The sequence below is a fragment of the Macaca nemestrina genome, chromosome 15 (genome assembly GCF_043159975.1).
Source record: "Macaca nemestrina isolate mMacNem1 chromosome 15, mMacNem.hap1, whole genome shotgun sequence".
Taxonomy (NCBI): domain Eukaryota; kingdom Metazoa; phylum Chordata; class Mammalia; order Primates; family Cercopithecidae; genus Macaca; species Macaca nemestrina.
In genome coordinates this window covers 13,105,064-13,122,482 of record NC_092139.1, presented here as the reverse complement: position 1 = coordinate 13,122,482, position 17,419 = coordinate 13,105,064, and the positions used below count along the sequence as shown (strand labels likewise).

The 17,419-nt window shown below is 45.2% G+C and overlaps 1 protein-coding gene across 1 annotated transcript in view; it reads right to left on the bottom strand.

Annotated features, from left to right (window-relative positions):
• LOC105470667 (ATPase phospholipid transporting 9A (putative)) overlaps positions 1-17,419 on the bottom strand; it is a 177,498-nt gene that overhangs the window by 57,009 nt on the left and 103,070 nt on the right. Inside the window, 3 exon segments of the mRNA XM_071079138.1 lie at positions 2,542-2,754; positions 14,194-14,306; positions 15,305-15,447. Coding sequence (XP_070935239.1) covers positions 2,542-2,754; positions 14,194-14,306; positions 15,305-15,447 — 469 coding nt within the window.

Genomic DNA, 17,419 nt, shown 5'->3' with positions numbered 1-17,419 from the left:
TGGGTGACAGAGCGAGACTCCGCCTCAAAAAAAAAAAAAAAAAAAAAAATTCATTCATTTTGACCCACAAGATATATGACTGCCTACTCAGGGCCTCACAACTGTGGGGGTTCCATGGCACAGATCTGGAGGCACAGCAAGCCTAAGTAACTGCCCAAGTGTGGAGCTGGATCCCGGGAGTGAGTCACACGCTATATACTGTGTCACACAAGCCTCCTCCCCAGGGGCCTGGGGCTGCTGTCTTGTTCAGCACTGTCCTCGCAGTGCTAGTCTACTCAAAAGTATCTCTTGAATTCACAAACCCAATCACGCCACTTCTAGAATTAGAAGGTTTAAGGATGTTCATTGCAAAATACTTATAAATATCATTGCTAAAAATTAGGAATAACCTAAGTTCCTACAATATGAGAAGTTCCAATTATGAGAATAGTTAAGATATTATAATGGGCACATGTACAGGTAGCAATTCTTAAAGAATGTTTTTAATAATATTCAAGATGGTTGGAAACAGAAATGATAAAATAGTAAGTGAAAAAAGGAGGATACAAACTATACCTATAGGAAAATTCACATTTTAAAAAGTAAATTAAGATATTGAAAGGTGGCCAGGTGCTGTGGTTCACGCCTAAAATCCCAGCACTCTGGGAGACAGAGCCGGGAAGATCGTGCCACTGCACTCAGCCTGGGCGACACAGCAAAACAAAAACAAACAAACAAACAAACAACACCTCAACAAAAAGACAAATAGACCAAGTAAAAATGGGTAAAGGATATGGATAGACATTTTTCCAAAGAAGATATATAAATGGCCAATAAGTACATGAAAAGATGTTCAACATTAGGAGCCATCAGGAAAACACAAATCAAAACCACAATGAGATACCGCTCCACACTGACTAGGACGTCCAGAATCCAAAGAACTGACAGTAACAAGTATTGACCAAGATGTGGAGAAATGGAAACTGTCATACGTTGCTGGTAGATACATAAAACAGTGCAGCCACTTTTAGAAAACAGATCCTCAAAAGGTTAACTATAGAGTCACCATATGACGCTGCCAACCCACTTCTAGGTATATACCCAAGAGAAACAGAAATCTACACCCACTCAAATACTTGTACACAATTGTTCATAGCAGTATTATCCATAATAGACCAAAAAAACCCAAACATGCATTAATTGATGAACGGATAAATAAAATGTAATATAGCCATAAACAGATTATTATTCAGTTATAAAAAGGAATGGCCGGGCGCGGTGGCTCAAGCCTGTAATCCCAGCACTTTGGGAGGCCGAGACGGGCGGATCACGAGGTCAGGAGATCGAGACCATCCTGGTTAACACAGTGAAACCCCGTCTCTACTAAAAAATACAAAAAATTAGCCGGGCGCGGTGGTGGGCGCCTGTAGTCCCAGCTACTCGGGAGGCTGAGGCAGAAGAATGGCGTGAACCCGGGAGGCGGAGCTTGCAGTGAGCTGAGATCCGGCCACTGCACTCCAGCCCGGGCGACAGAGCGAGACTCTGTCTCAAAAAAAAAAAAAAAAAAAAAAAAAAAGGAATGAAGCATTGATGCATGAATATGCACGGATGAATCTTGAAAACATTACACTAAGTAAAAGAGGCCGATCACAAAAGGCCACCTATTGTATGGTTCCAGTTATTTGGAGTGTCTGTCACAGGCAAATCTATAGAGGTAGAAAGTAGATTAGTGGGTGCTTTAGGACTGGAGGAATGAGGAAGAGAAGGGGGTACAGCAGGAAAGTGGGTATAGAATTTCCTTTGTGGTGATAAAAATATCCTAATTTGATTGTGATGATGGTTGTAAAAAAAAAAAAAAAATCCTCAAATATACTAACTATACTAAGAAGACATACTGACCAACACAGTGGCTCACGCCTGTAATCCCAACACTTTGGGAGGCCAAGGCAAGTGGATCAACTGAGGTCAGGAGTTCGAGACCAGCCTGGCCAACATGGTGAAACCCCACCTCTATTAAAAATACAAAAAATTAGCCAGGTGAGGTGGTGGGTGCCTGTAATCCCAGCTACTCAGGAGGCTGAGGCAGGAGAATCGCTTGAACCCCGGAGGCAGAGGTTGCAGTGGGCCGAGATCATGCCACTGTACTCCAATCTGGGCAACAGAGTGAAACTGTATCGCGGAAAAAAAAAATAAAATAAAAAAGTCATACTTTAAATGGGTAGATTGTAAGGAATGTGTTTATCTTAATTAAGATCTTAATTATTTACATCTTTTTTAAAGAATGTGGTTTAAATGGGACCTTGTGCCCCTGTTATGCTGGCCTTCTGAGTTACAAAACAAAATCTCTAACTTTCCTAATTCAGGCTATACCTCAAGTCCAAGGCTATTCTTTTTAGAGGAAGAGCAGTTCTTTCTTGTATTTGAAAATGTGTCTCCCAGCAGCCTCGCACCATCCTGGCTCCTGTCTGCCCTGACACATGGTTTCCTTAGAAAATGCCTAATTCCAGCACAGAGAAAACAAGCAGGGCCTCCCCAGGCCTTGCCACACCTGCCCAGGTTTACCTCATCCGGGCTGGATGCCTGGTACACGCGGCAGGAGTCTTCGTACTGCTTCTCGGCCTCAGCCTGGTCGGTCACACCGTTGGACTCGTACACAGGAGTCACGTTGTGGCAGAGCGCGATGGCCTTCACAGCTTCGTGCACGCGGCTACTCATGGTCCGCCGGACTTTGGTGGTGAGCGTCAGGCCCTTCTGAGCAGGTGGGTCCTGGGATTGCTACAGGAAGGAGAAATGAATAAAGAAGATGACCAGAGGCAGGAATGATTTGGAGAGTGTGGAAGAACAGCCGTGCAACTATTGCTTTTCTTCTACTGTTCCAACACACAGAACTCTTAGGTATATCTACGATGATATTGCAAATAAATGACATGCAATTTTCAGGGTTTGTCATTTATGCTTGGCAAAAAAAATAAAAAATAAAAATAAAAAACAGAGGAAAAAATTACAATTTAATGAACGAAAATGATTCTACCTGCAGACTGAGTGAATCTATCTTCCCTGGGGTGGTGTCAGGGGCTTTTTATTTATTTTTTTCTTTTTGAGACAGTCTCACTCTGTCGCCCAAGATGGAGTGCAGTGGCACGATCTTGGCTCACTGCAAGCTCCACCTCCCGGGTTCACGCCATTCTCCTGCCTCAGCCTCCCCAGTAGCTGGGAATACAGGCGCCCGCCACCACGCCCGGCTAATTTTTTGTATTTTTAGTAGAGACGGGGTTTCACCGTGTTAGCCAGGACGGTCTCGATCTCTGGTGTCAGGGGCTTTTGACAGGATGAGGACCCCACTGCACTGAAAGGGATCCCGGTAGTTCAGAGCACGGCTTCCCCATTTGGGTGCTCCTGTGTTGGGGGACATTATAGGGTGTTCAGCAGCATCCCTGTCCTCCAGTCACCAGATGCGCTGGATGCCAGCAGCACTCCCCTAGTTGTGACAACAGATGTCACCAAATGTCCACGGGAGGCCAAAATCATCCTCGGCTTAGAACCATTGTTTAAGCTCACAATCTTCTTGGTTTACAACAGAAGGCAGCAACCTCATCGGGTACCCTATGCAAGTAACAACCATCAACAACAAGCAACCCAGGGCAGTCCAGCGAGGCGTCAGGAACAGCCGGAGGAAACCTTGGCTGGATGGGACTCACCGCAAAATGGCACCTGGCCCTCCACTGAAGCCAGACTTTCAGGAGTAATGGTAACTGTGCTCAAATTTTGCCTTGCAGGCTGACTTTAGACCCTGGCTCTTGCCTGAGAGGCAGCTCCATGGCACACACAGGCCTTCTCCATCCCCTCCTTTACAACTGGCAACACAGCTCAGCCTCTGGAGGGCCAGGAATGGGTTAAGTCCTGGAAAAATGGTTTTGAGCAACATGGTAAAAAGAGCACTGAAGGGTAACCAAAGCTGAGCCTTATTCTTGGATGGGTGGTAAGCAGCTAGGAGACCTGCAGCAAGCGATGCCTGCTCTCTGAGCGTTTCCTGTCAATGAGAGGAGTGAGCTAGAGGTGGTTTTCAATCCATGCTCCACACTGAGCCCCAGGAATCCTGAGAAACCCACTCAGCACCACCAACTGCAGCAGGATGGGAAATGCCGTCTGCGGCTCCGTTCCTGTGCCACACATCAGGTGCCACCTATGTTTCCTTTTCTTTTTTTGAGGGGGGGGGAGGGGACAAAAAAAATCATTTTTTTTGTCTCTCCAAATCATTTTTGACTCTCCAAATCATTTTTTTTTTTTTTTTGAGACCACTCTGTCACCCAGGCTGGAGTGCAGTGGCGTGATCTCAGCTCACTGCAATCTCCCCCTCCTGGGTTCAAGTGATTCTCCTGCCTCAGCCTCCCGAGTAGCTGACATCACAGGTGCCCGCCACCAAGCCCTGCTAACTTTTGTATTTTCAGTAGAGACAGGGTTTCACCATGTTGGCCAGGCTGGTCTCAAACTCCTGACCTCAAGCGATCCACCCACCTCAGCCTCCCGAAGTGCTGGGATTACAGGTGTGAGCTACCGTGCCTGGCCCCTACCTAGGCTTCCTTTGAAGAAAGGGTTCTACTGCTTTAGAATATAATGAAAATTAAGATTACTGCAGGGGTAAGGAAAGGCACTTAACAATCTATGGCTCATTGTTCCATACAAGCCAAATGCCCTCGCATCTGATCAACACCTGCCTGCGTCTCCAGCTGTTCCTCATGTCATCTTCCTCCTGTTCCCTCCACTCCAGCCATGCTGGCCTTTCTGTTCTTTGGGCACTGCCAAGCTTCTTCCTGCCTGAAGGCCTCTGCACTGGCCATGCCCTCTGCTTGGAACCCCATCCCCCAGCTCACTGCAGGGCTGGCTTGCTCAGTCTCATCATTCAGGCCTCAATTCAACTTTACCTCCTCAAAGGGGCTCTCCCTGGGCCCCCCAGTTCATGGCACTCCGCTTGCCTTCCCATTGCAAGTCATGTTTCAGCAACACCGTGTGTTACTCTCTTCATTGTCTGAATTGGCCTATTTACCTGACGGTTCCCTCTCACTAGACCACAGAAACAGAAGGCTCACCTGAGTGAGTTACTCATCACTGTATTCTAGTACCCAGGGCACTGTCTGGTATGCAACAGATATTTGCTGAACAATTAAACAAATTAATAACTTAATATTCCCAAGGTGGTGGTGGGGAGTCCTCAATTGACATGAATTTTTTTTTCATTTTCAAGAAGAAACAACTATGAAATCAACATCAGTTTCAGATTTTAAATCACAGATTTAGACAAATGGTCACCTACAACAGTCTTATTGAATCCACAGCTAACTGAATCATGGAGGCTAGAAATGTGTATGGAGTTACCAGATTCTACATTCTATTAAAAACATATTCATCCAACGGGAGAGAAGTGATCCGATCCTTTAAAATAAGTCGCACTTTACACCCATGACACCCGATTGCCCAAAATAGAGAACAGATGGGTTACAAGAAACAAGAAAATGACTTTCATTTAATTTTTTAATACTATTTTTAGTAGTAGCATTAGACTCCTCAGGTAATTAGACAATTACTAAATTATTCTGGTCACTGTGGGGACACAGTGCTCTGGCTTCCTGCTCTGTTAACCTCTGGTGTCAGGAGCACACGAGTTTCACTTCCAGGCCAAAGGGCACTGCATGGTAACAATAATTAGAGTAATGAATCAGAACTCCGGTTTAAATGAATCATTATTTGCCGAGTGCTTTTAATTATAAAGAATTTAACTCTAAAATTATAAAGAAAAGATTTACAGAAAGGTTCTCTATTGGAGAGACTAAATCGAATAACTTTTTTTTTCAATTCTGTAATTTACGTTCTAGCCACGAACATGTGTCTTCATTTCTGTCCGCATTCCTCAGCACCTGGACCAAATCGTTATTTAACATTAGGTGCAATAACAAGACCTTTGACAAAGTAATTACTGTGGTTGGCAAGTTTCAGTAACCATGGGTTTAAATGAAAAGCTGTACTGAGGGCATCCTTCATGAACTTCTGGATTTTGTAAAGCAATCTGATTTCATGTCTACAAAAGTCAAACGCTTCCACTAATATTTCAAACATGGGATAACAGAGCCACGGGATTTTGTATTCCAGGTGAAACAACTCCCAAGCAAGGCAAAAAGAGACCCACAGACGGTCAGAGGTTCACAAAGGCCTCACTTGTGGCTCAGGGGACCATCTGACAATGAATGAACTGGAAGACAACTATGATAGCCTGACCAACATCACAGGCCACAGGTTCAATGCCTCCACCCACGTATCTTTATTTCTCTCTTAAATTAATACTTTCCCACCTTTCCTACTAAAATGTTCCAGGAAGGAGAGGAAATAGTCATTGGTCCTGAAACTGCTTCTTTTAATTGTCAAATAAAGTCTTATTTGCACACCAAATGGTCATGCACATACATCCTTAAGGCACTGAAACTGACCAGGGGCTGTGTTTGGATGATGCCTGTCTTAGGTCCGGTCTTCAAACATCCTCACATTCCCCATATGGAAGAGTTTCACATTGTACAGTGTTTATCTCTAACCTCCTCCCCATAGGCCCTTTAACCTACACACATTTCTTCTTACTTAAAAAATACCAGGGGAAAACAAAAACAGATGTGGCATCCACAGAGGCAGGTTATGACTCTTTCTGCCCTGGGGAAAAACCACTGGTCCCCTTATGGAGGGAGGGAGGGCAGAACAGCTCCACACAAGGTCAGAAGTGACTTCAGAACAAGCACAGGTCACTACTGGGGGAGGAATTAAGATCTCCAAATACAAAGGGCCCTGACTTGGGCCGCTGGGTGGGTGTCTCAGATCCTATAAAGCCCCCGAGTCATTTATAGCATCCCAGCCAATAAATGAGACACCAAGGCAGGGAAAATAGGCTTCCCTTTCCCATGAGTAATCCACAGCTAGGGCTATTTCCCGACAAGAACTCCAGCCTGTATTATAGAAAAGATTAATACAAGAATTAAGCGTTGAGTCACCAGGAACGCCAATTGTCTTTCCAAATGCAGTTAAGACCTCACCACATATGGGCATTCATACTATTAATGGATATTAGGAATGGGCTGCAGTTGATTGAAATACACTTTTTTTTTTCTTTTTTTTTGAGACAGGGTCTCACTCTGTTGCCCAGGCTGGAGTGAAATGGCATGATCACAGCTCACTGCAGCCTCAACCCTCTGGGCTCAAGTAATCCTCCCACCTCAGCCTCCTGAATACCAGGACCACAGGCATGCACCACCATGCCCAGCCTTTTTTTTTTTTTTTTTTTTTTTTGGTAGAGATAAGATCTCCCTCTATTGCCCAGGCTGTTTTCTAACTCCCAGGCTCAAGCCAATCTCCTGTCTCGGCCTCCCAAAGTGCTGGGATTACAGGTGTGAGCCACTGTGCCCAGCCAGAAATACACTATTAAAGATAAGGAATTTCTGTCATAACCCTAACCCGCCACCTCAAAAAAGCTCAGAGCTGATGACTCATTCACCTCAAAGGGCCACCATCACAAAGACAGGCTCAGAGCTACTACCTCCAAATGAATCAGCTGAGCTACAGGCTGACTAAGTGACTGAGTAAATCCAGTGTTTACTGTTTTAGAGCAGACATCATCATGCAAGACAAAGTCAATAAATTTCAGTGTACCCATATACCACCATCATTCTCAACCTGGATGATTTTGCCCCTCGTTTGGTCATGTCTGGACACACAGTTGGTTGTCACAACGGTGAGGGGACAGGGGTGCTATAGGAATCTGTAGCGTGCTGCCAAACCTCCTGCAAGGCACAGGACGGCCTTCCATGACAAAGAATAATCCAGCCCCAATACATCAATGAGAAGCCTGATAGCCACGGAAACTGTAAATCCAGGGCTAGGACCAGGGCGAGTTAGTGCAGCTGAACTGCGCTAGCACCAGGTTGGATTTTGCCTTCATTTAAAATTTCAGTATTTCGTTCTTCATGAATTTTTTGCACTTGAGTTTTTAAAATACTGCACTGCGCCAGGTGCGGTGGCTCACGCCTGTAATCCCAGCACTTTGGGGAAAGACGAGTGGATCACCTGAGATCAGGATATCGAGACCAGCTGGCTAACAGAGTGAAACCCCGTCTCTACTAAAAACACAAAAATCAGCCAGGCATGGTGGCAGGCGCCTGTAATCCCAGCTACTCAGGAGGCTGAGGCAGGATAATTACTTGAACCTGGGAGGCGGAGGCTGCAGTGAGCTGAGGTCGCGCCACTGTACTCTAGCCTGGTTAACAGAGCAAGACTCTGTCTCCAAAAAAAACAAAAAAGTTCACCAAAACGTGATTTGCTTTATTTTTTTTTTTGGCACCTGGTTGAATTTGCTATGTGAGTTCCTCACTTGTCTTACTCTGTAGTCTGGACTGTGTTATGAAACCATTAAAAACCTTGACAAGAGTGAAAAGAAGGAAATTAAATAGTGTTATTCTGGCAGTGGTTCTTAACCAGGAATAACCAATAAAGATTTTTCAAAATATACACGCCAGGCGCAGTGGCTCACGCCTGTAATCCCAGCACCTTGGGAGGCTGAGGCGGGCGGATCACCTGAGGCCAGGAGTTCGAGATGAGCCTGGCCAACATGATGAAACCCCGTCTCTACTAAAAATACAAAAATTAGCTGGCGTGGTGGCAGGCATCTGTAATCCCAGCTACTCAGGAAGCTGAGGCAGGAGAATTTCTTGAACCCATGAGGCAGAGGTTGCAGTGAGCCAAGATCACACCACTACACTCCAGCCTGGACAATAAGATCGAAAACTCTGTCTCAAAAAAAAAGATTATTAAAAATATGCATACTTAAGATCCAGACCCAAAGAATGCAGTAGAGCCCAGGCATATATTTATATTTATATTTTTTAAACTTTACAGGCAATTCTGGTGGTCAACTCCAGTTAAAAAAGAAAGGAAATATGATGGGTTCTCATTGAAAAGAAAACAGACACAGGGAGAACCAAAGAACACATCTATCCAGACACAAAGGCAGAGCATTTGGCGTTTTGTCCGCCCAGGTGATAATACTGGTTACTGCTGAACGATGTGAATACAGGTGAATTCAATGTTTTGTCTTTGTGCTTGGCTGTATGATTTGTTCTGCAAAAAAACTTTCATACTTTTTTTATGAAAAGTTTTTTGAATGAGTAAAAAATGAAATAGGCTCCATGTCCCAGAGAAAACCACACTGACAAAAAAAAAAAAAAAAAAAAAATTTCTTCCTCAAGAGAACATAAACTCGGTGGCTCACGCCTGTAATCCCAGCACTTTGGGAGGCCATGGCAGGCAGATCACAAGGTCAGGAGATCGAGAACATCCTGGCTAACATGGTGAAACCTCGTCTCTACTAAAAATACAAAAAATTAGCTAGGCATGGTGGCGGGCGCCTGTAGTCCCAGCTGCTCGGGAGGCTGAGGCAGGAGAATGGTGTGAACCCGGGAGGCGGAGCTTGCAGTGAGCCAAGATCGCGCCACTGCACTCCAGCCTGGGTGACAGAGTGAGACTCCATCTCAAAAAAAATAAATTAATTAAAAATAAAAATAAAAACTACAGAATAATATGCTTAAAAGAGCAAATTTTATGGTTTTTAAATTGTATCTCCATTTTCATTAAAAGTACTAGTAAATGGTCAGGCATGGTGGTTCAAGCCTGTAATCCCAGCACTTTGGAAGGCAGAGGCAGGCAGATCATCTGAGATCAGGAGTTCGAGGCCAGCCTGGCCAATATAGTGAAACCCCGTGTCTACCAAAAATCCAAAAAAAAAAAATTAGCCGCGTGTGTTGGCACATGCCTGTAATCCCAGCTACTTGGGAGGCTGAGGCAGGAGAGTCTCTTGAACCCGGGAGGTGGAGTTTGCAGTGAGCCAAGACAGTACCACTATACTCCAGCCTGGGGCAACAGAGTGAGACTCCGTCTGAAAAAAAAAAGTACCAGTAAACGAATAATCCAGGGGAAAAATTATCACAAGTCCTTAGCTGGTTATAGTTTTCTCTCCTAATGTGTTGCCATTTTCTTACTGTTTACTTGGCCTTGTATTAATAATCTGAAGCTTTCCTGCAGGAATCTTTTAAAACCACTTGCTCTCTTTATGAGGCCAGTTTAGTTCAATCACATCCTTAGAACAAGTCACCTGGACACTCATAAACTGCGGCCTACATTTCAACACTGGAAAAATAAACAACTGTAGAATTCTAGCCCCTTCCGCAGGACACCTCAAGGACCAGACCTGACAAGTACCTGTCTGATATATGGAGTGAGGGCCCCTGGGTCAACCTCAATACTATTAGTAAGATTTTCATTTTGCATTAATTTTAGAGATGAAATTGAAATGTAAAGAGGCGCTTCCTGTACCCCGATGGGTCATCTTGCAAGCTCTGCCTTGGAGTCCACAGGTTTAGATACCCATGCTCTGAACAGAGGTGAACCTCAGTTTCAAAGCAGCTGTTCTCCAATGCTACCGTTCTCTAGAAACACCTGGTTCACCTGTTAAAACTGCAGGTCTGGGCACAACTCCTTGTGCTCCTGACTCTGGCACAAATGATCTGGCCCAGGGGTTCCAAAGGCCATACTTTAAGAAACACTGGGTCGGGCATGGTAACTCACGTCTGTAATCCCAGCACTTTGGGAAACCAAGGCAGATGGATCACCGAGGTCAGGAGTTTGAGACCAGCCAGGCCAGCATGGTGAAATTTTAGTCTCTACTAAAAATACAAAAATTAGCCGGGTATGGTGGCAGGTGCCTGTAATCCCAGCTACTAGGAAGGCTGAGGCAGAGAACTGCTTGAACCCAGGAGGTAGAGATTTCAGTGAGCCGAGATCGCACCACTGCACCTCGGCCTGAGCGACAGAGTGAGACTGTACTTCAAAAAAGAAAAAAAAGAAGAAAGAAAAAGAAGAAAGAACCACTGGTATAAGAACCCCTTACGAAGCTCTAAAGGTGGGAGGAGTGACTGCAATGGGTGCGGGGTGGTGGGCATATCCTAAGGTTAGTTGGGATGGTTCCACAGCTGTAAATTTACTAAAAGTCACCACACTGTGTATTCAACATGGCTGAACTTTCAGGTATGTAAATCATCCCTCAATAAAACTGGTTTTAAAAAAGCATGCAAAAGCTTCCATATGTCCCATCACACCCGTGTTCCTCTGTTTATGACAGGATTTTTAGACACCATGAGAGAAGGATGCACACAGCGTCACTTGGGTAGCTCTGTACTGGAATTCTGAGCTCACCCCAGCCTCACAAAGACCTAACCCCACAACACACAGCTATCTGAGACTCAAGGCCGGGATGGGCAAACTGATTTACGAGCTTCCCCTAAGGAAAGAGTATGAGGCGGGGTTCACGGTAAGAAGTGTGGTTTTCTGAATTTCAACACTTTACAGAGTGTTATCTGTGCCAAGCCAAAAATGAACCATAAAAGCTAAAATACACAAATATCCTGAGATGGGATGGCTTCCATAAACACCAGGAGCTCTTAAAAATACCAGCGACATGGCATGGGTGTAACTCCCACCGGATGTACACACCGCCACCTATGAAGCTGTCTAATATAATCATCAAGAGTCAGCAGAGCTGAGAGGGGCTGGGAGCAATACAGACATCTAGCTGGGTGCTGACATGCATGTGAGTTAGGTAGTGACAATCCAATCAATGAGCCCCCCAAGAAGGAGCCTGGTGGGGATTTGGGGTTGGTGGTTCCGAGGGAAGGGTCTAACTTAAGACACAGAAACGAGGCAGCTCACCCTACCTGGAAGGCTGAACTGCGGGAAAGGGGAGGGGATGAAGGCTAAGGCTGGATCCCACTGGAAGTCTCAGGCCCCGCCACGGAGCTGATGGTACCAAGAGGTTCCCACGCTCCTGAGAGGAGAGCAAGGAGGAAAGCCGGGCAGCTACTGTGCAGGGGGTCATGGCAGACAGGCGAGGGAGGAGGTCACCTTGCTGAGTGAGTGAGAAGGGATGAAGACAAAACGCCAAAGGTGGCTGGGCGCAGTGGCTCATGCCTGTAATCCCAACACTTTGGGAACCTTTGGGAGGTGAGAGGATCACCTGAGCCCAGGAGTTCAAGTCCAGCCTGGGCAATACAGTGAGAAACCTCGTCTCTATAAAAAAGAAACCAAATTAGCCAGGAGTGGTGGTGCATACCCAGTGCACACTTGCAGTCCCAGCTACCTGGGAGGCTAAGGTGGGAGGATCGCTTGAGCCCAGAAGTTTGAGGCTGCAGTGAGCTGTGACTACACCACTGCACTCCAGCCTAGGTGACAAGGTGAGACCCTGTTACAAAAGAAGGAAGGGAGGGGAAGGGAAGGGGAGAGGAGGGGATGTGGGAGGGGAGGGAGGGGAAGGGAAGAAAGGGAGAAGGAAAAAAAACGAAAGGCCGAAGGGGTGATCTAGTGATCAGGTGGGAGCAGGTACTGGAGAAGGGGCAGTGGCTGTCAGCTGGGGTGACGGGGGTACTGGGAAGGAGGGCGTGGCATGCACTGAGACAAGGAGCCCTGGGAGAGAACAGGTTTAAGGGATGAGGGAAGAAAGTCAGGAGGGGTCCCAGGTATAGCATCCTTATGAGCCACATGCAGCGATGTCAAACATTCAGCTATGTTATAATCCAAAGCTCCAGGTCAGGCCTAGAGATGGAGATAGAGACAGAGCCATCAGCATCCAGGGAGCGATGGAAGCAGGGTGAGGGGCCATCCGGGGAGCAACATAGCAGGGTCCAGCACTGAGCCCCAGAGACACCAAACCCGAATCACCACGCAGAGGAAAACGGTCAGAGACAGAAAGGAAACGGGGGCTGTGAGGCTCATCCTCCCTGTCCAGGGAAGCTCCTCGTCATTTCTTAACAGTGCTAAAGTACATCTTTGAAAAAGGTCCATGGATCCATTTGGAGACCAGCCATGACACCTCCCCATGGAGCCTGGAACAGCAACAAGGTCTTTGTTGCTGGTTGTAGATGATGGCACGAACTGTGTCAAGTCAGCTCTTCTAACTTAACATCTACTCCCACTGTCACACTGTCCCCTGCTCTGCCGTTTTCAGGAGACAGCCTGGAAATCCAGCCCACTGACAAATGTTTCAGAAAATTAAATGTCAATTATGACCGTATCAAGAAGTATTCAGAGATTCTGCCTTTAACCTGTATACAGAGATAATTCATTCATATTTCTTACTGGTCTTCTGACTATGGAAAAGGTCTCTATTTCGATGAATTTAAGCAAAATATGACCTCCTTATTCCCTTGTTATCTCCAAACAAGTGCTGCAACATGGAGCTGGTCTAATGTGGTCTGGCTCAGCACTGGATGTGCCTCAGAATTAGCAAGGAGTGTGTCTGTCTTGCTTTTAAAACCCAAAGCCACGCCCTGCCCTAAGTCTTAATGAATAAGAATCTCCAGTGTATCAAGCCCAAATAAATGTCTCTTGTTTTTGTTCTGTTTTGTTCTGAAACACCACCAGCAATTCTGACACACCGCCAAGATGGGGACCCACCGGTCTAACGTTTTAGGAATAGGAGGATATGTGCCAGTAGTACTTTCTCTGAAAAATGACTGGTTCCGGAAAACTTGGTAGGAAAAATAAAGGCAGGAACAGATAAGCTGCAAGTCATCTCTGATAAACTAATTTCTTCAACATGATTGTTGAGTTGAATGTAGATGAGAAACCAAAGGTAATCAATAACGTCATGATTATTTCACAAGCAGACCATTTGTTACTGGTGTTCTGGCTCATAGCCAGGGAAAGGGAAAACATCAACATGGTCGTAAACTTGAAGTATAATCAACCAGCAGGTTCCTTCTGGTTCTATCTGTTGGGCATACAATTTTCTCCCAGGTTTTTCCTAATGTCCATTAGCACTTCAGTGGAGCAGATTAGCCCGGAAGATGAGGAAGGACCCCAAATGCAATTTTATTCAAAGTGTAAAGGAAGTGTGGGTGTCATGGGTATAGAAGGGGGGTATTGGGGAGTGGCTGCTGATGGGTAGAGGGTTTCTTTTTGGGGTGAACATAAAATCGATTGCAGTGACAGTTGCTCAACTCTGAATACGCTTTAAAGAAAAACAATGAATTGTACTCTTGAAATGGGTGAATTGTACAGTATTGTGAATTATATCTCAATAGAGCTGTTAAAAAAATGTCAAGGAATTGCTTTGGGTGTTGAAACGGAAGGCTTTACCTGGGTGTAAATGCTGAAGATGTGGCTTTGCACTTCGTCCATCGAGTCGAGGCCGTAGGCTACTGTTCCGAGATGGAGCCGTTTGAAAACCATCTCGTTCTGGGTAAGAGTGCCTAAAACACGAGACAAATGAGTGGCCGGCCTGTCTCTCAGGATGTTTGTTATTATTAATAGTAATGACAGCTGCCGTCTTTGGAGAGTTTGCTATATGTCACACACTGCAGTCAGTACTGTCCCTGCTGGGGTAGACACCTGTAGCATTTTGCCTGCCTAGAATCCCATTCCCCTTTTGAAAACAGCTTCCTAGGTTTCCCAGGGGAAATTAACCACACCATGCCCATTCCCTAAGGTGGTCCAAGAGGACTGTCCATCAGGGGCCTGGCCCACTCCGTTGGCCAAGAGGGTGACAAATGACACACTAGAGCAATCAGATTCTATCTTGAAGGATTCTGACCCTTGAGTAGAAAGATACATCCCTAATAGCAGAGCCCTACAGAGACCACCTGGAGGGTCCTAATGCTGACTTGTCCAGAACTTTCCTGGTTGCTCTCCTTCCAGAAACCTCACTTTTCTCTGATTTGGTGAGCTGCCCAGGATCTTTGCATTAGCTTCCCTTCTACCCCATGGACATTAAGTGGTAGAGATGAGGCTTAGACCAGATCTTCCCACTCCCAATCCTTGCTCTTTACCACTATGATCACTATAGCAGTATCAGGGTGTGGTCAGAGATCAGGCCTGACTGCCTGAGTTAAAGCTTACTTCGGCTACTATGCGCCGGTGACAAGTCACTCACCCTCTCTGGGCCACATTTCCTCATCTGCAGAAGGGGGACAGAAACACTACCTAACTCACAAGTTCAGGTGAGGACTGAAGGAGTGACCACACTGAAGCTCCCCAGAACTGTCCTCTGCACATAATTCGCCCTCAGTAAGGGTTTGCTGCTGTTATCATCATCTTTATCACCAAAGAATCTTCATCAAAAGATGAGGAGAATAAAATAGCAGCAACACGCATCTCTCCTAAGTCCAGAGAGAGCCCAAGAGTCTCAGCCAAAGCCCTCAGGCACCTTCTCTCACCGGGAATCCTGTGCAGGTCCCAGAAAGCGGCTCACCTGTCTTGTCGGTGAGTAAGTACGAAATCCTGCCCAGCTGCTCGGGAATCGTGCTGGAGCGAACCACAGTCCCGGGGATTTTCGAGTCCCTTCGAATCACCCAGCTGTACACGATCTTGCCCATGTCCAGGTTCACGCGCAAACTAGTCACAAAACCAGGACAAACAGGTTAACAGGACAGATGTAAGGCTCCTTGGATCTTTATAAAAACATGGACTCTAAACACATTAGTGCCATCACATCCGGACTCACTCCCTGCAGACGCACACTGCCAGAGCTGAACGCAGACTGAGCGAGAGCCAGAACCACCGTCAAGTCACACACAGAACAAATCCGTTATTGTTCCGAAGCTCATGTTATGGACTGAAGTCACTTAAAATACAGAAAGGGTAGTGGTTTCCGTCTTCACCTTTTAGAAAAATTACTGATCCCTTAAGCTAATGTGTTTTTGATGCTATATTCATTTTTTTAATTATGGTAAAATATACACAACAGAAAATTTACCATTCTACAGTACTGAGCTGAATTCACATTGTTATCAGCCATCAGCATCATCCACCTCCACAACTCCAATCTTCCCAAACTGAAATTCCACACCCAGTCAACAATAACGTCCCATTCCCCACCAACCCTAGCCCCAGCAGCCCCTGGCAACCAGCACTCTACTTACGTTTCTATGAATTTGACTACTTTTTTTTTTTTTTTGAGATGAAGTCTCACTCTGTTGTTCAGGCTGAAGTGCCGTGGTGCTATTTCAGCTCACCACAACCTTTGCCTCCCAGGTTCAAGCGATTCTCGTGCCTCAGCCTTCAGAGTAGATGGGATTACAGGCATGTGCCACCATGCCTGGCTAATTTTTTGTATTTTTAGTAGAGATGTGGTTACACCATGTTGCCCAGGCTGTTCTCAAACTCCTGGGCTCAAGCGATCCACCTGTCTTGGCCTCCCAAGGTGCTGGGATTACAGACGTGAGCCACCACACCTGGCCGGAACTTAACTAACTTAGATACTGCATGTAAGTTGAATCATACACTTTTTCTGGCCTTTTGGGGGGTTTATTTGTCTGGCTTACTTTGCTTAGCATAACAATCTTAAGGTTCACCCACACTGCAAGGTGCATTAGAATTTCCTCCCTTTTGAAGGCTGAAAACTATTCCATTGTATGTATTATATTCATTTTGAAATTTAATTTTATTGCACCAAGTAAACAGAAGTCTTCAAATTAATTGATCATCCTATAAACTAATCAAATTGCTTGCCATTTTACTGGCTAGCCTTGGGCCATATGAAGAGTCGATTCACCAATTTTTACTCACGTTACAGACACAACTTTGAAGGCTACTGTGTCACTTAGATCACACCATGAATACTTGTTTGGCTCACAGTCAAGTCACTAACATGGATGTATTTATCCTCTGAATCCACCATCCAGAGCACACTGACTTGGGCACAATCCCCCTCTCTTTGTCACACTGTTTTACACAAAACCACAATCTCTGTCCCCAGAAAAAGACAAATTCTCACCAAGATGATCTAAATATGCAAAACAGCAAGACAAAATATAAGATAATATATCAAGTATAAAAGAGAGTATAAGCACTGAAAGTTTCAGGGAAAAAGATACGTAGTTTAATATTTACTGATTATTATGGGGAAAAAGTACAAATAGAACAATATGGGGAAAAGCAGATTGCTAACCCACATCACAGAGAAGCTCTAAAAAATGATGGGCCACCCATACAAGTGATGAGAAATGTTATTCAAAACACACTCTGCTCCAATTTTTTTGTAAAAGCAGATTTTGGTAGACCAAAATCCCCTTTTTCTAAAATCAAAAGCACTCTAGAAAAAAGTATATCCCAAAGTATTAACAATGATTATCACTTGGTAGTGAGAGCAGAGGTGATTTATGTTTTATTCTTTTGCTAATACAGGTCTTCATTTTTTTCTACTATGAAAATCTATTCTTTATATCACTTTAAAAAACCAGGTCAGGCACAGTAGTTCATGCTTGTAACCCCAGCACTTTGGGAAGCTGAGGCGGGTGGATCACTTGAGGTCAGGAGTTCTAGACCAGCCTGGCCCACATGGTGAAACGCCATCTCTACTAAAAAT